The 23,275-nt window shown below is 37.4% G+C and overlaps 4 protein-coding genes across 8 annotated transcripts; 2 read left to right on the top strand and 2 right to left on the bottom strand.

Moving 5' to 3' along the window:
• The first annotated feature begins 6,346 nt into the window (after positions 1 to 6,346).
• Positions 6,347 to 7,820, top strand: LOC105159525 (GRAS family protein RAM1-like). The gene has a single exon (XM_011076618.3). It carries the CDS (start codon positions 6,361 to 6,363, stop codon positions 7,726 to 7,728), a length of 1,368 nt encoding a protein of 455 aa, XP_011074920.1. The 5' UTR covers positions 6,347 to 6,360; the 3' UTR covers positions 7,729 to 7,820.
• Positions 7,821 to 8,112: 292 nt separating this feature from the next.
• On the top strand, positions 8,113 to 11,058 carry LOC105159524 (Tmem18). The gene is made up of 4 exons (XM_011076617.3): positions 8,113 to 8,488; positions 10,115 to 10,220; positions 10,564 to 10,712; positions 10,799 to 11,058. Exons 1-4 carry the CDS (start codon positions 8,348 to 8,350, stop codon positions 10,892 to 10,894), a joined length of 492 nt encoding a protein of 163 aa, XP_011074919.1. The 5' UTR covers positions 8,113 to 8,347; the 3' UTR covers positions 10,895 to 11,058.
• Positions 11,059 to 11,531: 473 nt separating this feature from the next.
• LOC105159523 (protein-tyrosine-phosphatase PTP1) lies at positions 11,532 to 16,070 on the bottom strand. 4 transcript variants are annotated; one of them, XM_020693053.2, is made up of 9 exons: positions 15,683 to 16,070; positions 14,374 to 14,470; positions 14,158 to 14,204; positions 13,907 to 14,041; positions 13,357 to 13,491; positions 12,649 to 12,797; positions 12,433 to 12,577; positions 12,053 to 12,125; positions 11,532 to 11,932 (listed from the first exon to the last, which is right to left on the bottom strand). In XM_020693053.2, exons 1-9 carry the CDS (start codon positions 15,890 to 15,892, stop codon positions 11,919 to 11,921), a joined length of 1,005 nt encoding a protein of 334 aa, XP_020548712.1. In that variant the 5' UTR covers positions 15,893 to 16,070; the 3' UTR covers positions 11,532 to 11,918. The 4 variants fall into 4 exon arrangements, with proteins under 4 accessions (XP_020548712.1, XP_011074915.1, XP_011074916.1 ...); XM_011076613.3 differs by having other exon boundaries at positions 14,158 to 14,240; positions 15,683 to 16,067; XM_011076614.3 differs by having other exon boundaries at positions 12,433 to 12,574; positions 14,158 to 14,240; positions 15,683 to 16,062.
• A 951-nt stretch (positions 16,071 to 17,021) lies between these two features.
• On the bottom strand, positions 17,022 to 20,325 carry LOC105159522 (protein DETOXIFICATION 54). 2 transcript variants are annotated; one of them, XM_011076612.3, is made up of 4 exons: positions 20,008 to 20,325; positions 19,514 to 19,625; positions 18,551 to 19,423; positions 17,022 to 17,851 (listed from the first exon to the last, which is right to left on the bottom strand). In XM_011076612.3, the coding sequence occupies exons 2-4, from the start codon at positions 19,565 to 19,567 to the stop codon at positions 17,297 to 17,299; spliced, it is 1,482 nt and encodes a 493-aa protein (XP_011074914.1). In that variant the 5' UTR covers positions 19,568 to 19,625; positions 20,008 to 20,325; the 3' UTR covers positions 17,022 to 17,296. The 2 variants fall into 2 exon arrangements, with proteins under 2 accessions (XP_011074914.1, XP_011074913.1); XM_011076611.3 differs by lacking the exon at positions 20,008 to 20,325 and adding an exon at positions 19,794 to 19,998.
• Positions 20,326 to 23,275: the final 2,950 nt, after the last annotated feature.

Below are 23,275 nucleotides of genomic sequence, written 5' to 3'. Positions count from 1 at the left end.
ATCCGAACTATTCTCTTCATAGTGTTCAAAAAATGAAATATCTCAGAGATTCTTGACCTTCAACACTGTTTTCTTCTAGAAGAAAAATATTCTTTAGCTCTCTCTCTTGTCCGTTTCTTCACACACGAAAATCGAAGAATTCAAGATTTATTCCCTATGTGATAATCTTGGCTCTATTTTCACATGAATATTTTCGATTCCTGTTGAGGTTTTTCAAAAGTTGTTTTGAAATTCAAAGATTTGAATGAGTTTCATTTCATTACTGATGCAGCTGTTTCAAATTTTTTTTTAATTAGGTTTGATTGCAATTCTGCCGTTAGTGGAGGTTTAATATGTTGTAACCTTCAAAATTGATTTGAAGGTCATTAAGGCCATGAATTTCAGCATTCATTTTTGGAGGAATCAGCCTCTATATAAAGCTGAATTTTCTGCATTTGAAAATACAACAAACAATCCTCAATTTCCCCTCTATTCACTCTCGTGTGCCCTCTTTTTGCTTAGGCATTCATATACTCAAATTTTGGTATTTGAGTCTCTTGTTTCGATAAGTTTCTGAGTGTTGTTCGAGGTGTTCTTCGGTATAGTGCTAAAACCGAACAACTGTAACCATCTTATCCTGGGAGAAATTACGTTGCACCCGGTGCACTGCTGATACGGGGCGTATATTTTCTTCAAGGCAAGCAGCTATTCTGCGATTTGGTTAAGTTAATGACTTTAATTGGATTGAGAATTGTTACGATACAATTCTCGTTGTAAGTTTTCTATTTAAATTTCTTGTCGTAAATAGCGTTTCTGATTGCTTTATATTATCTGTTCCAACGTGGCTTTACTGCTTTTGATTTCTTAAATCCGATTGTACTATTTCAAAACGTCGTTTCGATTACTTGAAACCAAATAATTTTCCAACAATCTTGAAGAAAATATACAGGTTTTGAAAAATCGGATTTTGTCGTTGGAACTATTTTTGGAAAACGCTATTTTGAAAATCTTTTATTTGAAACATCACTTTTAGTTTCCTAAAATACTAAAAGATGGCCGAGCCGATTTCTGTTGCAATTCCGATCACACAAAAGGTCGACTTGACCGGTTTACCGGACAAGTTTTCGGGCCAATTTTTCAAACGCTGGCAACAGCGAATGAAAATTTGGTTGACGATGAAAGGACTTTTGTCAGTGATTCAGGTGATCAGACCTGAACCTACTGATACCGATCCCAAAACTGTTGAGATAGCGCAGTGGACAGAAAGGGATCAAATAGGCAGAGGAGCGATTTTGTCAGCCCTGTCAAATACGCTCTTCGATGTCTATTGTTCTGATTCTTACACTGCTAAGTCTCTGTGGGATGAGTTGGACCGGAAATATAATACTGAAGAGCAAGGGCTCGAAAAGTATTCTGTTTCTAAGTTCATGAGGTATCAAATGGTTGAGGACCGGTCTGTGGCTGAACAGACTCATGAGATTATCAACCTTGAGCATGCTCTGGCTGATGCTGAGATGAAGCTTCCCGAGAAGTTTCTGGTCATGTCTATAGTGGACAAATTTCCCAAATCTTGGGAAAATTTTGGCATGACACTCAAGCATCAAAAAGGGAGATTGTCTCTGGATGATCTTATGATTGCTATCAGCATTGAGGAAGAACATAGAAATCAAACGCACAAGATGCCTGTTGAACATCAACCAAGGGCCAATTTCATAGTGGGGAAACCAAAAGTGAATAAGATTAACACGAACTCGAAAGCCATCACTAAAAGCAAGGCCTCCAAAAATAAGAAACCAAAAGCAAACAAACCATGCTGGAACTGTGGGCAGGTTGGACACTGGGCTAAGCTTTGTCCTAATAAAAAGGCCAAGACTGGGCAGGCAGTTGTCAACATGGTTGTGGGAGGTCCTAGCGGAGCTAGCACCTCAGGAGCAACTGATGGGTATGTATCTATACAACCTGAACTCTTGACTATTTACGAACCATATGATTGGTTGATTGACACTGGAGCGAATGTGCACGTTTGTGCTGATAAATCTCTCTTTGTGTCTTATCAGGCCATCAGTGGAAGGACAGTAAGCATGGGGAACTCCAGTACAGCTGAAGTACTTGGGATAGGAAGCGTGGACTTGAAGTTTCCTTCAGGGCGCATTCTGTCGCTGAAAAGAGTTCATCATGTACCCACTGTCAGAAGAAACATTATTAGTGGTTCTGTAATAGTTAGGGAAGGGTATGAATTGGTTTTCAAGTTTAATAAAGTTGTTATTCAGCAATTTGGTATTTTTGTTGGTAAAGGCTACTTAGATGATGGCTTGTTCAAAGTTCGAGTTGATAATAATAAAATTGATGTTTCTGATTCTATTATATTGAATGTTGAATCTTCTACTCTGTGGCATAGTAGGTTAGGTCATTTAAATTTCAATTCGATCAAACGAATGATGAATTTGAATTTAATTCCTAGTCAAAATATTGAACGAAATCACAAATGCCAAGTTTGTGTAGAAGCTAAACAAGTTAGGAAACCCTATCAGTCAATTGAAAGGGATTCGGAAATACTTGATTTAGTTCACACTGATATTTGTGAGTTCAATGGAGTTTTGACCAGGGACCACAAACGATATTTTATCACTTTTATAGATGATTGCAGTAGATACTGTTATGTGTTTCTCATGAAAAATAAGGATGAAGCCTTAGACAAATTTATTTTGTTTAAAAATGAAGCAGAAACCCAAACTGGTAAGAAACTTAAAAGACTAAGGTCCGATAGAGGAGGAGAATATGAGTCGAGTAAGTTCAATGAATATTGTCAAACATTTGGCATTATTCATGAAGAGACTCCTCCTTATTCCCCTTCGTCTAATGGGATGGCTGAACGAAAGAATAGAACATTCAAAGACATGATTAACAGTCTCCTACTAACCTCTGGGTTACCAAAGTATTTGTGGGGAGAGGCTTTGAATACGGCTTGTCATATTCTGAATAGAGTCCCTCTGAAACACAATACGAGTACTCCTTTCGAGTTGTGGAAAGGTAGGAAACCAAGCCTGAAATACTTTCGAGTGTGGGGGTGCCTAGCAAAAGTGCTAGTCCCAGAACACAAACGAAAGAAATTGGGTCCTAAGACTGTCGATGCTGTGTTCTTGGGCTATGTGGAGACAAGTTATGCCTTAAGATTTCTGGTTATTAAATCAGAAATTCCAGGCATTGAGGTCAACACAATAGTCGAATTTCGTGATGCTGTATTCCTAGAAGATGTATTTCCTTTAAAAACAGGAATACCTTCTAATGTTTCGCTTGATGATTCACTTACCTCCACATCTATTCCTGAACATGTGGAAAAGATGTCAAATGTGGGGGTTGGTCCTAGTAGTTCTAATCAGACTCATGAGGAGTCAGATGAACCTAGACGGAGTAAGAGAGCTAGGATCGTCAAGGATTTTGGAAGTGACTTTGTCACTTACAACATCGAGGATGATCCGATAACTTTCAAAGATGCTATGGCCTCTTCAGAAGCCAAGCAGTGGAAAGAAGCTGTCAAAAGTGAGATGGACTCCATTGTTTCCAATGGAACATGGGTACTAGTCGATCTCCCTCCGGGGTGTACTACTATTGGATGTAAGTGGATTTTTAAAAGGAAACTGAAACCTGATGGGACCATAGATAAGTTTAAAGCCAGATTGGTGGCCAAAGGGTTTAAACAAAAGGAGGGAATAGACTATTTCGATACCTATTCCCCGGTAGCTCGATTGACTACAATCCGGGTGCTTATAGCACTTGCTTCGGTGTATAATCTCCCGATTCACCAGATGGATGTGAAAACAGCCTTCTTGTATGGTGAACTCGAGGAAGAAATTTACATGGATCAGCCTGAGGGGTTTGTAGCTCATGGTAACGAGCATAAAGTCTGTAAACTTGTTAAGTCTCTATATGGACTTAAACAAGCACCCAAACAGTGGCATGAAAAGTTTGATAAAACTATTCTTGCATTTGGCTTCACTGTAAATGAGAATGATAAATGTATATACTGCAAGGTTGAAGGAGATAAAATGATAATTTTATGCCTGTATGTGGATGATATTCTGTTAATAGGATCATGTCTAGATATTATTACCGAAACCAAGTCATTTTTGAAACACAAGTTTGAAATGAAGGATATGGGTGAGGCAAATGTGATTCTTGGTATCAAGTTGACTCGGTCAACTGATGGGATAACCATTTCTCAATCTCATTATGTTGAGAAGATAATTGAGAAATTTGGTTATCAAAACAGTAGAATTGCTAAAACACCATATGATCCTTCTGTAGCTTTATTCAAAAATGAAAGTGGTGTTCCGGTTGCACAGCTAAGGTATTCCCAAATTATTGGGAGCTTACAGTATCTGGCAAATGGCACGAGACCAGATATATCATTTTCTGTCTCTAAGTTGGCTAGATACACTAGTTGTCCTGACAAAACTCATTGGGGTGCTTTGGATAGAGTACTAAGGTACTTAAAGGGCTCGGTATCACTGGCCATACATTATGGCAGATTCCCTGCTGTTCTTGAGGGATATAGTGATGCTAGCTGGATAGCCAAAAACTCCGGGAGTAATGGGTGCTCAGGATATGTTTTTACCTTAGGTGGGGGAGCAGTCTCCTGGAAGTCTGCAAAACAGACTTTGATAACCCGGTCTACGTTTGAAGCCGAGTTATGTGCGTTAGATACGACTGGTACCGAGGCAGAATGGCTATTTGGGTTGTTATCACAACTTCCCATTGTAAGTCAGCCTCTTTCACCGATTGCTGTACATTGTGATAGTCAAACCACAATAGCAAAGGTGAGGAGTCGTAAATACAATCAAAAGACTAAACGACACATCCAAGTTAGACTGAAGTCTATAAGGGCATTAGTGTCAGACAGAGTAATAGGCATTGACTTTGTGGGAACAAAGGACAATGTGGCTGATCCTTTGACGAAAGGATTGAATCTGTCACAAGTTCATAAGTCCAGATTGGGGATGGGACTGAAAACCCATGAGTGACATATCTACGACGGCAACCCAACCTTTTGAGTGGAGATCCCACAAAGAAGGTTCAATGTGGTATCAACAAGTCGTAAGGGTATGTCGGAGCACCAAATAGACTGATACTTTGTATCTGGAGTCTGTCCCCTGAAATTCTGGAAGGTGCTGCTACTGCTAGTATAGTAAGAGTCTAACTCTGAATGGGGTCAAGTCTTATGAGACGAGATGCTAGCAGTGCATCCCTGGAGACGCCCAACTAAATGAATGTCGTTGTTTGGCCGCAACTAAGGAATTGGGTTATTCCTGAAAGCATTCATGAACAGGATCAGGACACATGGCCTAAGTGTCAACCCTAAAGATCAACACAAAGCTGGTGGCTTGTTGTTACTGACATACGTTGTCACACTTACAGGCTTAAATTCAAGGCTTAGTTCCATTTGACCTGGTGATAACTGATGTCAGATAACTTAGACAGTGGTTCAAACCGGAAGGTACCATTGTTGAAAGCAAGTCATGGAAACTTGAGATCAAATCCATGAATTTGTGGGGGATTGTTGAGGTTTTTCAAAAGTTGTTTTGAAATTCAAAGATTTGAATGAGTTTCATTTCATTACTGATGCAGCTGTTTCAAATTTTTTTTTAATTAGGTTTGATTGCAATTCTGCCGTTAGTGGAGGTTTAATATGTTGTAACCTTCAAAATTGATTTGAAGGTCATTAAGGCCATGAATTTCAGCATTCATTTTTGGAGGAATCAGCCTCTATATAAAGCTGAATTTTCTGCATTTGAAAATACAACAAACAATCCTCAATTTCCCCTCTATTCACTCTCGTGTGCCCTCTTTTTGCTTAGGCATTCATATACTCAAATTTTGGTATTTGAGTCTCTTGTTTCGATAAGTTTCTGAGTGTTGTTCGAGGTGTTCTTCGGTATAGTGCTAAAACCGAACAACTGTAACCATCTTATCCTGGGAGAAATTACGTTGCACCCGGTGCACTGCTGATACGGGGCGTATATTTTCTTCAAGGCAAGCAGCTATTCTGCGATTTGGTTAAGTTAATGACTTTAATTGGATTGAGAATTGTTACGATACAATTCTCGTTGTAAGTTTTCTATTTAAATTTCTTGTCGTAAATAGCGTTTCTGATTGCTTTATATTATCTGTTCCAACGTGGCTTTACTGCTTTTGATTTCTTAAATCCGATTGTACTATTTCAAAACGTCGTTTCGATTACTTGAAACCAAATAATTTTCCAACAATTCCTAGTTTTATTCCAATTCCATATGTTTCTTTAAAGAGCAACCTTAATAACCTCTCTCTCTTTCAACAATTCATAGCACCTTTCTCCCTCAAGACTTTCTCTTTCTAGCGTTTGGAATGGAGGTAATAGATGACGATGAGGAGTTTCTGAGCCTTAGTCTTGCCCTTGTCAAGGATGCAGATTTCGAGAGGAAGAGAAAAAGGAAGAGAAAGGTAACTCCGAATCGTTGCGATTTGAGTGAAAGCTGTGAGGAAGGTAAAATATTTTCCCTCCTCCAAATGAGGGAGAAAATGCTAAAGCTTGACCACAACAGAAAAAGAGCAGCAGATCATGAGGATGGAAAAGGGCTTCATTTGATTCATTTGCTGCTCATATCCGCAACTTCGATAAACGAAAACAACATTAGCTCAGCTGTGGAAAACCTCTGTGAATTATACCAAAATGTGTGCTTGACAGGAGACTCTGTCCAAAGGGTTGCTGCCTATTTTGCCGATGGACTCATGGCGAGGCTCCTCACACGAAATTCCCCGTTCTATGACATGATAATGAAGGACCCAACTCCTGATGAAGAGTTCTTGGCATTCACAGAACTCTACAAGGTTTCACCATTGAATCAGTTTGCTCATTTCACTGCAAACCAGGCTATTCTTGAAGCCTATGAGAAAGAGGAGAACACTAACAACAGGGCGTTGCATGTGATTGATTTCGATATTTCCTACGGCTTCCAGTGGCCTTCTCTCATGCAATCTCTATCAGATAACGCGACTCCTACAAATCGCGTCTTGCTCAAGATCACAGGGTTAGGCAGAAGCTTGGAAGAACTTCAAGAAACTAAATCAAGATTAGTCAGCTTTGCTAAAGGCTTTCGCAACATAGTCTTTGAGTTTCATGGCTTGTTGAGAGGCTCCAAGCTCATGAAACCAAAGGTAAAGAAGAGTGAAACAGTTGCAGTCAACTTAGTATTCCATCTAAGTTCATTAAACAGTTACTCCAAGATCTCAGATACACTAAAATACGCACATTCGCTACGCCCCTCAGTTGTAGTCCTGGTGGAACAAGAAGGAAGCAGAAAAACCCACAACTTCTTGTCAAGATTCATGGATTCATTGCACTATTTTGCAGGCATGTTCGATTCACTGGACGATTACCTTCCACTTGACAGTGCTGAGAGGTTAAGTATTGAGAAGAACATTCTGGGGAAAGAGATCAAGTGTGTGATGAACTATGATAAAGAAAATGAGCATTCTCCAAGATTTGAGGAGATGGAAACATGGAAAGGGAGAATGGAGAGGCATGGTTTTCAGGGGCTTAGACAGAGCTCAAACTCTGTGATGCAGGCAAAACTGCTGCTCAAATTCAGAAGCCATTGCTCTGGAGAAAAATATGGTGGTTTCAGAGTTTTTCAAAGAGATGATGGGAAAGCTATTTCCCTTGGATGGCAAGACAGATTTCTCATTACTGCATCTTCTTGGTGCTGTCTATGACAGAAATTATACAAACAAATTAATTTGTTTTTTCATGACAACTTCCTTCTTCCTTTTTTGCTCCATCAAATACGAAAAAATTTGATGTTGCAACGGACACTAATTTAAATTTTAAGATTCTTTTTCTTTTTTTTATTAAAAAAAGAAAAAAGAAAGAAAACTACATCTACATCGCTCGGATTCCATTATGAAAAGTTTATTAATAACATAATAAGTTGGGAGGTATTGAAATATGTTGCATAATTAGATCATCAATATATTTAATTTAAATATCAAGTGGCAAGGTGGGCATTTGGTAACATAAGAAAGGGTATTTTTGCAATTGGATAATTCATTACACCACAGGACACTGCGTGATGTTCGTATATATTCCCAATTCTTGAGCCCTAATTTCAACAAAATCGCATCTGTGGGGTATCGGCTCACTATTGCGACGTCGACGTTTAGGAAGTACGAGAACTTTCGACACCGATCTTGAGAGCGAGTCGGTAACGATCAACACCTAATAGAATTACAAGTCGGGTTCTGGACTGTTGTGGTGCGAAAATCATAGAAAAGATCATCTTTTTATATAATCTACCTATATCTGAGGCGGACTGAATTGCCAAAAGCGGGAACTATGGAGGAGCTACAATCTGCTCTAAATGCTCACATGGATCAAATGGCAGATCTGGTGGAAAAGCTTACAGGGGAACTCCGCTCTGGACTCAAACCTGCTTATGAAAACTTCATGGGTTTCTTCCATGCCATCGACTGGAAGGTATTTTACGTAGCTACGTTTGTATATGTTCTCATACTCATTTATTTGTACCTCTAATTTCGTTTTCTCTTTTTTTTTTTTATTTAGCCTCTGACTTCTGATTAAGATGTGTGTTTCTCGAGGTTTCTGAGATTTAGTTGACAACCAATGTTCTCAATTGCTGCAATGGCTGAGATTTTGTATTTTGTATGTGTAATAGTTGCATCTACGTCTGTGGGGCATGTAATACTTGGTTTTGTTCGTGTTTTTCTCCATCACCGCATTTTGATATACTTTTTGTATCCCTTGAAATAACTGATCTGCTTTGAAGTACTTTTGTATCGCAGACACTGGAGCATTTTTTTGTTCAACATTTTGTTTTTTCCGCATTCCTTGGCTTCTTTTCTTCCTAATCTTTTCATGTGCCTTATGCTTTGGGGGTCAAGCATGCTTCGAAGCACAAATTATTGGTTGGCCTTCTGGATAGAGATGCAATCTTGCGAAAGTGAGAGTAGGAAATAGTAGGAACTGAAGGTGAAATGCGATTCCTGGAGGGCCGGATTTATATGGGTATCAACTCAAAATTTTACCACTTGTATATATACACACACACACACACACACGCATTTCATCATCTTTGAGACCCATTTTCTGTAATTAATTTTGGAAAACACTTTACCAAGCAGCAAGCAAGTTGTGGCTTTAAAATGTTTCCAGAGATAAGGAAGAAAATACTTAGGGGGGAGAAATGTTTTTTGGAAATCTCAATTTGTGGAATTTGGGAACCTAGATCATTGATAATACTGTGTGGAAGTTCTCTATGGACGAGGCTAGTAGTGAGTCTAGTTTTTAATGTTGACCCAACTGCAGACTGGAGATGAGGAAATTTGCAATTTGATTTAGAAGTGAAACTGAGGTGTGAGGGGGAAGACACAAGATAAAACTTTAAAATGTGCTTTGATGATTTGTATCCTATGTGCCAAAGTAGCTTCACAGTGTTCCATATGCTTGATTTCAAGTAAATTCTTTGCTTTTGGTTAGGTTAATTTGACCATTGCACAATATTTTACTTGCTTAAATGAGCAAAAGAGCTTAAAGTAACCAGACATACTCCCACTCTGAAGATATATTGACCAGTTCTTTCCATAATAAATAATTTTTGACCCCTGAGAACAGTTTATATCCTCTGAGCTGAAATGTTTGCTGGACTTCTCTTTGCAGTATCCATTCACTATACTTCTTAGTTTCTTCTTCTTGTCATCTTTATGTTGTTAATTTCTTTCATATTTTGGTTTCTAAGGTCCTACAATGATCTACACACTGTTTTATGTGATCTACCTGAATTCTACCTAAAACTAGTATCAACTTGCTTAATCTGTTATTCAATGATATTTTCATAGATCTTGTAAAGTCGTTCTCTTCTTTCATCTTATGTGCTTGCTACTTTCGGTTAAGTCATTTACTTGTCAGCTTATTTCTGTTCCTTTAGATAAAAGATTTTACCAATTAGATGTTGTTTTGTTGCTTTTAAGTCCTGTCACTTCATCTTTCAGATGGGGGTATGCATTTTTGGACAATCTGTTAGATGAATTACCATTGTACATCTCTGCTTGTCTCTGAGATTTGAATTTGCTTTCTTGACTTCAGGAGCCCTGGTTGATATGTCTTATTTCCTTCCATGTGGTGTTGCTGCTGGTAGCTTTTATGTCGAGGAAGAACATCAACTTTCAGATGTGTTTGTTCCTTCTTGCATGTATGCATCCTTCCTATAATGCCCTCTTGCATAATGAATTCTTATGTGTTACTAATGCTGGGATAGAGAGCACAAGATATTACATTCAGAAAAGGCTGGTAATGTTAATCCATTGACTTATTGGTTCTAGCCTCAATGATTGAAAATGCTATATAAAGGGACCTAAAGTTGAAAACTGCAGAAGATTCAGCAATTTTGTTGGAACTCTAGGTTTAAAGGCTTTAGATGATTTTGCGGAAGCACACCAGCTGGTATATATTAGAAAACAGTGCATGTACTGTGTGATGTAGCTTGTAGATTCCCATTGTACAGGAAATTTAATTGATGCAGTGACATTCTGCAGTGGGAGGAGTGTATCTTGCCGAGAGGCTTAATCATTACTTAGCCGGCAACTGGAGAAGCTTTGCAGGGCAAAACTATTTTGACCGCAATGGACTTTTTCTCTCAGTACTCTGGTCTGGGCCACTTTTGGTGATTGCTATTATAATCTTGGTTAGTTACCAGTCCCACTCTTTGTTGATGTTTTTTCTCATTAGTGATGAGAAACTAATACTTTGTCCCTTACTTTCTGTTTGCAGGTGAATACCTTGTTTTCACTGTGCCATCTAATTGTCAGATGGAAAAAGGCTGAGCTGAGACATCGTGCAAGAGTAGCTCAGAAGAAAGAGGAGTGACAGAATTTTGCTTCTTTTGCACATGGCGGCATCTTGTATCAAATTTGCCCTTGGGAAGTCGATATTTTTGGTTTCTTATACTTTGATCTTCTCCAGCTGAAAATTTTACTTATATTTTGTTCTTGGCGATACAATAATATCACTAAACAGAGCTCTTAAGGACCCTTTTCAGTGTTGACATTATCACACGTTTACACACATCTATATATGCTTCCTAGGAGAATTATATACATGTATATTTCTGCGAGTGTAGCTCCAGAGAACGTTTGAGTTTATTCCTAAAAGCTATGAGATCATGAGTCAAGTATCAGAAAAGAGGTTATAAACTTATAATCAAGTATGTCTGGTTTCATTATTTCTTCAAAACAAGGAGAATCAATTCATTCACGAAGGTGGAGCGAAATGGTTTACTGAACCATAAAGAGAATTCTGCATTTAATCTGTAAGAGATAACGTGACAATAAAGGTTATCAAAATTCTCATGGAAGCTGAATTGTGAATTTGCATATAACCAGCTACCCTTCAAAATCGAATCGAGAATTGATTAGAGATAAAGTTATATTTCAATTTTTTTATAAAAAAATATAGTTGGAACGTATTCATGGATATTCTTCATGCTGCAAGAAAAGCCAACACATATTCATAAAGCAGCTCATGCTTAGTCAACAGAATATTAGAAAAAAGGACATACGAGTTTGGTGAGGCCCTCAAGAAAAGCCTTTTGCCACTTCTTAGTACTCGTGAATTACAAGCATTGAAGATGTGCAAACAATGCAAACAGCTCTTTTCCAACGAAAAGTCCATAACACCTTCACCATCCTAAGATACAGGGTTTACAATGAGCTCTAGCTATCTATACAGTTGGCATCAATCACCATAGATGATACACCAAATATTACATGCAGTTTGCCCTTTCCCCCTACTGTTAGTTGTACTACAGCATTTTCATTCTTGCCAAGAAGATTCCGCAATTTTAAGATGTGTGCGTTAACATTCTTCTCCACTACTTATAATCAATTCAATGTCATGGGTTAAGCCCTGGAATTGAAAATAGGATAGATTAGAAAGCAAAAGCATCGAGGGACGTGTGGGTCTACTGTCACGAAGCATGATGTGGAGGACTTAATGAAAGAACAGTGAAATATCATTATGATCTACCACAAGAGTTGCTATCCAAAATGAGGCTTTCAAGTTCGTCAATAATCGCATCATAGCAGAAGAGATACTGATCCTGCAAAGTAAGAGTCATAAATAGTCAGCGCAAAGTGGAAGTATGATGACACGAAGATGAACCCTAGAATTATGCTATTGGCATTTCGCAGTTATCATGCAACTTTTATAGGAAGGACACCAATATCATTACTAAAAGAATAAAAATTTTATCCTCTGCACTGAATCCATGAATTCCTAAAGATCTTCAATGAAGCTTTAGTGCTAGGAAATCATTGACAAGAAAGTCCAGTTTGGTGCTTCAAAATAGAGAATGATCAGAATCACTTTCACTAAGTTCAAGGATTAGAAACTATCAAGAAAATTACCAGTGTCTGCACCATCCCAATTCGCTGTGACCTAAAAGTGGTTATGGTATTAACAAGGTCCAAAGCGGTCATGTCCCCAATAAGAATTCTTTGGATAGTGTCGTGGATGGCACAATATGTTCCAGTTCTACCAATACCTGCACTGCTAAAGAAACAAGTGTCAGGCATTAAAGAGCACTTCCGACAATCATTTTAAAATCATTATCAAAGGCAGACCTGCAGTGAACAACAATTGGCCCAAGACTAGGGGGGACACCAGCTATCCTTTTGAAGATCTCACGAACAGCAAGAGTGTTTTTGGGAACTCCATGGTCAGGCCATTCAGGGTACTGAACGTGCAAAACAGACAATGGTGGTTCCTCTGACTGCAAAATAAAGCGCTATGCTCGCTTAAATGCACTTTATTTGTAACTGAAGTCTTTTTGAACACAATTGCATAATGATTGAGGCATAATTAGTGATGATGGATGTTGACTGAGCTTCATCCAATTTTACGGAAGTTAAGAGATCAAAGAAAGGATCAAGCCACAGGTTGAAGCAAAGTATCCGAAATCAGAATATTTGGGAATTAACAGTTTTTACAGCATTGAAGTTTCAATTTAACTAAGATTTCAAAACCTTATTTGAAGATTCTAAATCATTATAGGACGATTGACTTCAACTCAATTGACCTATGTTTCAAGTCATCACCAGTGAAAAAAAATAGAGAAAAGAAGAGCAAGCTTTTAGATCAGAATTCACGGTGCAGATTACTTCTGGTGCATTAGAGACATTGTTACAAACACCTTCTCCTGCCTGACAACATGCAAGTTATGCGTCCTTTTTAATAATATTCATTGTTCATGTGGCTGATTAGAATGTCAACAAGTCTCCATATAGTGTTGAGTATTTGTAATCCACATCACTTCTAGATGATAGCCTCACCTCTTTGTATTTGACTTCTAAGCATCGCAAGATTAATGAATTATCTGCTGTTTGTATCCACTTGGTGGAGATGCATATGTTACCAAAGTCTCTAGGTCCATCCTCTGCTTGAAAATAATCAACACACTTCACTGTCTGCAGTTAGTTTCACTAAAAATTGTTATGACAAAGAAAAGTTCAAATAAAGTCTAAAAGATTTATCAGCATTTAATTGATGGTCTAGTAGAAACAAATATTGCCCTCGAATATACATAAATACTACAAAATCATGAACCCAAGAAATCAGCGGGTATCAAACCAACTAACATAGAAAATGAGATAGAGAATCAATGTGGAAACTAGAAAGGCAGTTATGAATTACATCACATTGTACTGAATGAAATAGGAAAGCTTTATGGTAAATCTTACAATGGGCAGGACAGGTTTATAAAAAGTTCAAGAAACATGAAGCAAAAAAATTCATTAATAATGCACAATGAGGCAGACGATGTCATGGTACAAACGGCAACTTCTGATGTACTGCTAAGAAATCACAGAACTCATAGCTTACACGGTAATTGTCAACCAGCCGGGTAAGCATAACTATGACAGGGCAGTGATACTGGATTATCATTTCCCAGAAGTCCTCAGAAGTGTGCGAAAGCGGACCTTGAGTCGCAATAAACCGAGAGACACTTTCAGAAGTCTATGAACAAACGAAACAGTTTTCAATGTCACAAAGATTGACATATCAAACAAGTGTGTTTATAAGAGTATGCCATAAATATATCATGTTAAATTCAATTCAGATAAAATTCCTACCGTAACAAAGCTTGCATTGATATACCCCCTAGCTGAAGATCTGTAATCTGTACATTGCTTTAAGATAACCCTGTTATCATCAACTGTAGCAATGGAATTTAAAAACTATAATTTCTGAAAGATGAAAATACATTTTAAGTAAAAGAGAAAGACGAATGCACACGCACACACACAAGTATATATATATATATATGGATTTACTGTTCGTTGGCATACATGGCAAGACATCAGTATAACGGTTCTTGGAGTAATTTAAGCTGTCAAGTGCCACAGTACATCTATTTATCATGTCCGAAGCTCTCGTCCTATTTGCCTGCAATAAAGAAATTGAATTTTCTACATTCTTTAGAATAAAACAAAGTTCCCTTCATAAATTAGAAACTGGGTTATTCATGCTTACCCATTGAACCGGCAAAGATTAGATCCATACACATGGAAACATATCTAAAATATGTCAAAAGAAAGGGAAATACAGACAGCACCAAATATCATGAGAAACTGAGTTCGCCTAATATGACACTTAATATGAGAGGAATAGAAGGTACAAGGATGGAAATGATATTGAAATGGAATGACAACGGAAATAGAAATGAACTAAATGGTAAACCTATGTTTGGTATGTTCAGCAATGAGATCAATATGGCATTGCAACTTCCAGTTTTATCTCTTTCCCATATTTGAAATAGAGTGAAAGTCAAGTCAAGAACTGGTAATATAAAAAATCTGCTGTGCTTCCATGGTTAATTTGTCCAACTCAGTTTGACTAACTGGACAATAAAGCTGGAAATTAAGACATTGAGATTCAGGAAGTAGCTCCTGAGATCACCACAAAACTCGCATTATTATGACCAGGATCAGTGAAGTCTAAAACGGAAATCAAAGGACTCATACATCAGAAGCTGAAAAATCACACCTCAATCTTATATTTTAAGGCATGACCAAGAACATTGTAAATCCAAGGAACCAAACTATAAGACCTCAAATACCGTGCTAACAGCCCACTAAGAATGCATTTTCCATACCCGTCACATGAGTATACTAGCATTTGATGCAAGAACCATTTTCACGAAAAGTACGACCCAACTCCTGAAACCCCATAAGCTCAAGTACATCACGCCTAACCAAATCTTTACGAGACCCGACTCCTGAAACCCCACATGCTCAATCACATCAAGCCTGACCTAATCTTAAGAAACTTAATCTCTCCAAAATCAGTTCATGGAAACTTAAGGCAGAAGTAAAGCCTTATAAGAAGTAAAGAAAAACAACAGAATCACTATAAATATATCCAGCAAACGTTTTGCATGAGGATCACGCACTTCAATCTGCGAGCTTTCTTCCTGAGCTTTCAGGCAACAAGGAGCATATCAAGAGAACTTGTTTAAGCCTCTTATTACGTCAAAGCTAGAACCTAAACACAATTCCCAAATTACAACTACGTCTGCTCATAAACAAAGATAAACGAACAGATACGCGCAAATAAACCATAATGCTAACAAATCGCCACATCAACCATTTCACGGACCTGCAAGGTCTGAAACTCTTGACGGATAGTTTGTGGAGAGTTGCATTTCCTGGCCTTGAAGCATTCTAAAGCTTCGGAGCAGTGGCGTAACTGATCAACGGAGAGAGGGAGCCTCTGCATCGTCGAATCGAAAGAATTGGGTGCCGCAGGGGAGGCAGCAACTACGGCAGTGTCGGTGGTGGATGGGGTTTTAGAGGAGGTAGTGGCCATCGCCGATCTCCGGGCGTGGCGACGCTTGACGAGGAGGTTACCCGTGGCTCCCGGCGTTAGGGTTTCTATCTTTTATTTCGTTCCCCCGCCGTTAGTTGTCCCGTACTTGCTTCTGTTTACATACGCAATGCTCCGCTACTTTAAAAAGATGCATACCATTCCTCATAACATTAATATTTACCTGAATTCAAATTTTTGGCCATAAGTTCTGACCACAATAGGAACTTAACTTCACAACCATTAATGTTTGTTAAATAATTATTTAAGGATTCCAATATTTTTGTTCAACTCTTTTAATGTAATTTATCTAATCAATTAATAATATAAAAATCGGATAATACCTTTTATTTTATATTTAGAACAACTATGCACATCTTTTTTATGATGATTAAGTGAATAGTCGAGAAATTTATTGAATTAGTATTATTCTCCTATCCATTCTATCTTGTACCAAGTCATTGTCATTGTGCTCGCACTTTGAATTGATATTTTCTTTGCTTTTGATCGGGATGAGGACATCCTTTTTATACTTTGATGGTGTTGGCCGTCTTGTCAATATAAGGATTTGGGTTATTTCGCTATCTATTTTTCTCTGCGCTTTTCGTGCCCCTTAATTCTGCATTGACTTTTGTTAGAAGGGAAATCGACTAAATAATCTTTGTTTCTACCACTAAGTCAATACAATATTCCATAAAATTTACACGTAAGGGTAAGGCTTACGTGTGATACTCGGAACAAACAGCTCGAGAATTATCTGATTAGGAGTTGTTGATGCATTACTAGCTCGACAAGTGGTGTGTGTCTGTAGCTAAATAGAAAAAGAGTTGTACTGTACTGAGCGCGCATACAGAACATCCCACCATCCACAAAAATCTTTGAAGCCAAATTCTGAGTACCGGTAATAAAACCTGACTACTCTGCCTATCCCTATCCACAAATTATAGATTCATAGATAGAATCCCACTTCTCTACACACAAATGAAAATGAGATGAGGACACTTCTGCTTCATAGATAGCCACTCTCAACAGTAGCTCATCATGTCTTTTAGTGTGGATATAAGGGTCAAAGCACTTGGTCAACATCAGAATTACAAGAATATTTGGGCAGCTGGAGGGGGACATTCATCAGTTTGATTTGACCATCATGTGTATGAATAAGCAAGAATTAAGAATATTGTCTTACACCCTCAATTATGTAATATAACTGCTTTGTATGGGCCACCATGAGCATGAAATTCTCTGCCTGAATAAAAATTGTCTGATGATCACAAAACCCCATACCTCAGAAAACCAAATATTCAAGCAGGCATATAACTTTTTCCCCACATGGAGCACTATAGAAAACAAAAAACAAGTCCAAGTTGCCAACATTTCCCCACACATCCCAATTCCCCTTCACCTCCCCTATACTACATCACTCTTCTTTTCCTTCTCCATAACCAATAATCTCTTTTCCTCTTCATCAGTTCCACACTTATTGCCCATCTCTAGGCTAGAGAGTTCTGAGGCTTTCACAGCTTCGCCTTCCCAGTTTGTGCAGTAGAATATGACATATAGAATAGATACGGCACATGCAGCTTGAGCCGACAGCAGGCCTAGCCACAGCCCCGTGAAGCCAATGCTGAGCCAGAAGGCTAGGCCGACGGCTATGGGAGTGCCCACAAAGTAAAATGAGCCAAGATTGATGTGGGCGCCCACAACCGGCCTGGCTGTGCCACGTAGGATGCCACACCCTGTGGTCTGTGGACAGTTGCCCAGCTCACACAAGCCGATGATTGGCAGAACTGATGCAACGAGAGCTTTAAGTTCGTCATCTGTTGTGAAGAACCCGCCCCATTTCTCCCTAAATATCACTGTCCAAATGACGTTGATGAATCCAATAGCAAATGCACAAGCTAATGCAACCCTAGCAGCTAGCTTGGCTTTGTATGGCTTCCCAGCTCCCAGCTCATTGCCTACCTGGCAAAGAGGATCACAGCATAAATTTATCTCACACAATCATCACTTAATCATTGAAATGTGAGTTTCAAGAATCTCCAAAAGGGGAACAAGCAAAAGGGGCCATAAGCTTCAAGCATAACGAATAAATGCGGAATATATTAATTAAACAAGAGGTTCTAGACAATGCCCACTAGTATTAGATACTCGGATGCTTTATCAAAAAGAATGATCATAATCTTTAGGCATAACAGAAGAAAAGAATGAGCAAAAGAGTCACAATGTTTGGTTGGTTAGATGTGTATGTCATAAATGTCAAATGCACACGGAAGTTGCTAACAACTGAACAAGATGGACTGCTTGTCCCATTCGCCACTTGTTTAACTACATTTATGGGTATGATCAATTCAGTAGTTATACAAGCTGAGGTGTGATGTAATCAAGTAGAAAACCAAGAGTTCTTGAAAATGTTCAACCATGATTAAGCTCTCTAAACTTAGCATGATAGCTTCTACCATCAGTGAGTAAAACAGGGCAGAACAGATGACTAATAAAGTTTCATATTATCATAGTTATTCAATAAACTGGAACGATCTCCAAAATATGGTAGCTAAATGGTTGAGCAATGCATAAGATGGCCAATAACTCCCCTACAAACCCCCTAACTCCTTTACAGATAGTGATATAAAACATTACATTCACCATAAGATAAGCACTTACTCGCGCAGAGACGCAGCCAGCCAAAGCCATTGGAACAGTGTACATAAGACTAGTTGTCTGAATCATTATCCCAGTGGCAGCCACCGCGAGCTTAGGATTAGGCAAATACCCTGCCAGCACCGTCACAATCTCATACCACCACCACTCCAAGCATATTCCTATACAACTCGGAACGGCCAACTTAAGGAGCGGCCCAACCCCACCACAACCACCCCCAATCCCGGCCTTCCATTTCCACTCCCATCTACCATAGACACAAACATATCCCATCATCAGCACCATCATGTGCAGATTAGTTAAAACAGAAGCCATAGCCACCCCGGGAACCCCCAGCCCCATAACCACCACAAGAACATAATTCAACGGCACATGGAATATCACCGCCATTAATGTGCACCACATTTGGGGCTTAGTCACCCCTTGCGACCTCAAGTAAACCCTCAATGGCTGTAGAAAAGTATTTGTCAAAAGGTCTGGGATTGAGTAGATGCAGTATATTGCAGCCATTGAGGTTATATCTTTATCTTGACCCATGAAAAGCATGATCGATTCAAGATTGACCCAAAGAACACTAATGGGGATGATTGCCAAGAAAAGCATGAAGATCATGCGGTGCAGAGAGAGTGAAAGGAGTTCCCAATTTTTGCTGCCATAGGCTTGGCTGCAGACTGGCTCAAGGCCAGAGGCAAGGCCTACTAAAACTGAATAGCCAGTGATATTTGTGAAGCCAATGGAGAGGGCTCCACCGGCTAACTCTAGACTTCCCAGCCTGCCCAAGAATAATACTGAAACAACTGCTCTAACATAGACTAAACAGTTCATTGCTGTTATGGGGAGTGCCATTGACCATAGTTCCTTCAACTCCTCCACCACCTTTCCAAGAACATTCAGAGAAAATTAGCATATGTAACAAGGATTGAGTAGCATGAACACCATCTACACAAGATGAATAAAAGAAATCACCTGGGAAGAGGAAGGAAATTTGTGTGAGTTGAAGTCCGGGCTTTTGTCAGCCATTTTGTGCAAGGTTGGTGAACAATGGGTTTAGACCTTTGTTACAATGGCATACGGTAACCTGCAAACAAGGTGAATATTTGATTGAAACTATACAGTACCAAACACTCAAGTCATCCAGGGAAGATAGAAGAAATGCTCATCATCAACATTGAACAATGAAAAAGTTAAATCATTCCATGAGAAACGGAGATGAAAAGAAAAGCAATAGATTTCTGGATAAACCCACCTTTTGTTCTAGCTAAAAAATCTTGAAAATTAAAAAGGGACTTGAATGGTGAAGAAGAGCGTTATGTACTACAGAGTGTTGATGTAGTGTGTTTGTAGATTACACACAAACATAGATACACAAAAGAAATATATATATATTATTATATAATAAAGTCTAAGAGGGTGGTGGCAGTGGGCAAAAGTGCTTGATATATATTTTTGTATATGCTTACCAGTTGTAGTTTTCTGTAGTCTTGAAAGAGGGATTTATAGGCAAAAGTCCACGACTTTTGCTAATGGCGGCGACTGTGACATAGGCTTTTATGGGGGCTCTGCAACTGAAGCACAATGAAAGGACACATGAGAAAAAAACCAAAAAAACAAAAAAAGATTATATAACTTTTTAAGACAGAGAAAGAGAGATGAGAAAGCGATGGTAATAGATACACATATATATATATGTAGAGAGAGAGAGAGGGAGAAAGAAAGAAAGATGGAATGGAGAGCGACAGAGATTATGGCTTTGTACAGCATCTGCCACTGCTCTTTGCAGTTACCATAAATACGACCTCACAGCAGACAGTAAAAAATGGTTAAAATAAAAAAATAGAATGTCGTAGATTTTATGGTAAGCTCGCACCGGCAATAGCAACTCTTTGCCCTTTTTCTCTTAATCAAATGGCGATTTTATCCGGATGCACTATACATGCAAATAACCTTTGCCTAATCTTTTTATTGTGGGTATATCTATCATACTATAAAATGGCAAGTGGTTATATGTATTATATTTCTTGCAATCTCATAAATATTAGGCTGATAGTTTTCAAAACACAACCGGAATGGAACATATGAAAGTGGTGGTATCCTCATCATTGTCTGATTAAAACAGCATAAGCACTTGTTTGTTAATTAGTTGGTCCATAATAGAAAGATGAATCACCAAAAAGCATACTTTACTATTCTCATCTTTACTTATGTGCCATGCAACTTTCTATAAATATATTGTCTCCAGTTGCTACCTTTTTCCTCTTTTAACTACTTGTCCTTTTTTTTTTTTTTTTTTAGTTAGAACCACCCCCATTAGGATGATAATTATTTAATTATTTAAAGTAAACGAGGCCTTGGGACTGTAATAATATTGATTATTATTGTTATATTTGCTCTTAGCCTAGATGGGCTTATTGACATGGGCCTGGATCCGTTGGCATTTCAGATCAATATCCAAAACAAAACATTAACTCAGAATTGAGCTTACATATGGTTAATGTAATTCACTCCTCTTATATAATTTTAATTTTTTTTAATATTTTGTAAAAAGAGAATTTCCAAAATTTCCTATGTGGACTTTTGTCAAAAAAGAAGAAAAAACACTTAATCCTAAGGTGTTTTGGGAATAAATGCAATTTTGGTACCATACTATAGGCCACTTTGCGATTTAGGTACTATACTTCTTAAAATGAACGCAGTAACGCCATCAAAAATAAGTTTGGAGTCCCAAAAAACCTATAAATAATGAAGCAATGAAGCAGATGGGGATCATCAGAAATTATCTCCTACTCTTCAAAGCATAATAGATTGTGTCTTTCAAATCTTTGTAGTTTTAAACTTTCAGTTTATGGGGGTTTCCTCAACAAGTCAAGTCCTCTTTCATACAAGAGGCTAAATAGTTGTCTCCTCCAATGGGGAAAATAACATCTATGTAATATTTTATATATTTTTCAATAAAATTTAGGTTTCTATTTAATTTATTATCCAAAATTTTATTAAGTCCCTATATTGGAGTATTCTCTATACCCTAAGAAAAATGAAATAGGGTTGTGTTGTTTGTTGCTGAATGAGCCAAGTGCCTACGAACACTGTTGCGATAGTGTGGTTGGTGAAAGTTCGTAAAATCGAGAATTTAGAATACCGGGGGTAAGATGGTCGAGAAAATATACGAATTTACGAGGGCTTATTTTTATTTCGGAAGCATGTTTGGCTTGATGGATTGAATAGTAACTAGAATTGTTCTGTTGAAAGAAAAAAATATCAAGGACTAAACTGATAGTGTTTAAAAGTTTAGGGACCAAAATAAAAATAAAGTACCAAACATTGCAAGTCTATGTAAAGTGTGGTATCAAAATTGTCTATTTTGTAAACAATGGTACTTGACTTGCAATACCCCCTATACTGCGGTGCCAAAATTGTAATTTTCTCAGTGTTATTTTTATCTTATGATGTATTAATTTCATGTGCTTACAAGATCTTATAAAAAAAGTTAGGACAATTAACTTTTTTTAAAAAAAGCTTATAAGATTCAAAATATTTTATTTTTAGATATTATAAGTTCTTTTAAAAAATATTAGCCAAACACTTTATTAGAACTTATAAGCTTTCTAACATCTTATAAGCTGTTTTTAAGAGCTTATAAATTTAGCCAAACACCCTCGTACCAGATCTACATATCACAACCAAAAAAATAAGAAAAAAAGAAAGGGAGAGAAGTGCACACTTTTTGCATATTCATATTTTTAAAATATATGAATATTGGATTTATTTATTTTTTAATCGTACTTCACGAATTTGTTTCAACTATTAATAGAAAAAATAGGAAAAAGAAAATGCAAATAATAGATAAAAGAAAATATAAAAAATAAAAACTGAATAATAATAGAATACATAGAGACTTGTCTATTAAGGAAAGCAGTTGATGGTAACCCCAACCAATTAACTCCTCATCAACTAAAAAAATATAAATACAGATTAAATCAAAGTCAAATCTTTAATTATATAGTGTTTGTAATAAATGCATCCCAAATTATAATGTAAACAATACTCGACGTGGGATTGAAGTTGAACATATTTTTATTATTATAAATTTATAAATTAAATGAATTAAGAGTTAATTGCACTCCCCTCCATTGAGATTTGATGTAATTACACATAAATATCATGTGATTTGAAAAATTATATTTAATAATCTTTAAGTTTATTTCTGTCTAATAAATAAGGTTCTCCATTTGTAAAAAATTACCAAATTTGCTGATGTTAATAAAAAAATCAGCAAAAAATTTATATTATCCCACGATTGATTTATTATTGTCTTATTGCACGTCAAATAAAATTTTTTATGATCAAATTACTTATATACACGTTAATGCATGCGAAAATATATATTTTCACCGTTATAAAGATAGTTTGGTTCGAAAAAAAATATTTGACCTGAAATAAGTCACTAATCAGTTAATCGAGAGTAAATATCAATTCTCATTTAGTTTTTTTGTCATTATTAGCAAATTCAGTTAATCCTAATTGATTAATGGGCTTATTTATTAGATAAAAATAAATTTCAAGAATGTTAGATTTAATTATCTAAATCACAAAAAAATTATATGTAATCACATAAACTTAAGAGAAGGATAATATAATTATCTCATAAATTAAATAGGATGCATATCTCATAAAATATTTAATTATAAGCTAGGGGGTGGGGGTGGGGGTGGGGGTGGGGAGGAATTCCCT

Source organism: Sesamum indicum, linkage group LG3 (assembly GCF_026168435.1).
Source record: "Sesamum indicum cultivar Baizhima isolate 11 linkage group LG3, ASM2616843v1, whole genome shotgun sequence".
In the NCBI taxonomy this organism is placed as follows: Eukaryota; Viridiplantae; Streptophyta; class Magnoliopsida; order Lamiales; family Pedaliaceae; genus Sesamum; species Sesamum indicum.
This window is presented reverse-complemented; position numbering and strand designations above follow the sequence as displayed.

Excerpts from the sequence above, each read along its gene's own strand:
- LOC105159525 (XM_011076618.3), top strand. The coding sequence starts at position 6,361 with ATGGAGGTAATAGATGACGATGAGGAGTTTCTGAGCCTTAGTCTTGCC.
- LOC105159522 (XM_011076612.3), bottom strand. The coding sequence starts at position 19,567 with ATGGCTGACAAAAGCCCGGACTTCAACTCACACAAATTTCCTTCCTCT. Across the intron at positions 19,424-19,513 it reads AATTTCCTTCCTCTTCCCAG|GTGGTGGAGGAGTTGAAGGA; the intron begins GTGATTTCTTTT and ends GTTCTTGGAAAG. Across the intron at positions 17,852-18,550 it reads CTGGCTGCGTCTCTGCGCGA|GTAGGCAATGAGCTGGGAGC; the intron begins GTAAGTGCTTAT and ends CCTCTTTGCCAG.
- LOC105159523 (XM_011076613.3), bottom strand. The coding sequence starts at position 15,892 with ATGGCCACTACCTCCTCTAAAACCCCATCCACCACCGACACTGCCGTA. Across the intron at positions 14,042-14,157 it reads TCAATGCAAGCTTTGTTACG|ACTTCTGAAAGTGTCTCTCG; the intron begins GTAGGAATTTTA and ends GTTTGTTCATAG. Across the intron at positions 12,126-12,432 it reads TTGGGATGGTGCAGACACTG|GATCAGTATCTCTTCTGCTA; the intron begins GTAATTTTCTTG and ends CTTACTTTGCAG.
- LOC105159524 (XM_011076617.3), top strand. The coding sequence starts at position 8,348 with ATGGAGGAGCTACAATCTGCTCTAAATGCTCACATGGATCAAATGGCA. Across the intron at positions 8,489-10,114 it reads TCCATGCCATCGACTGGAAG|GAGCCCTGGTTGATATGTCT; the intron begins GTATTTTACGTA and ends TCTTGACTTCAG. Across the intron at positions 10,221-10,563 it reads GTGTTTGTTCCTTCTTGCAT|TGGGAGGAGTGTATCTTGCC; the intron begins GTATGCATCCTT and ends GACATTCTGCAG.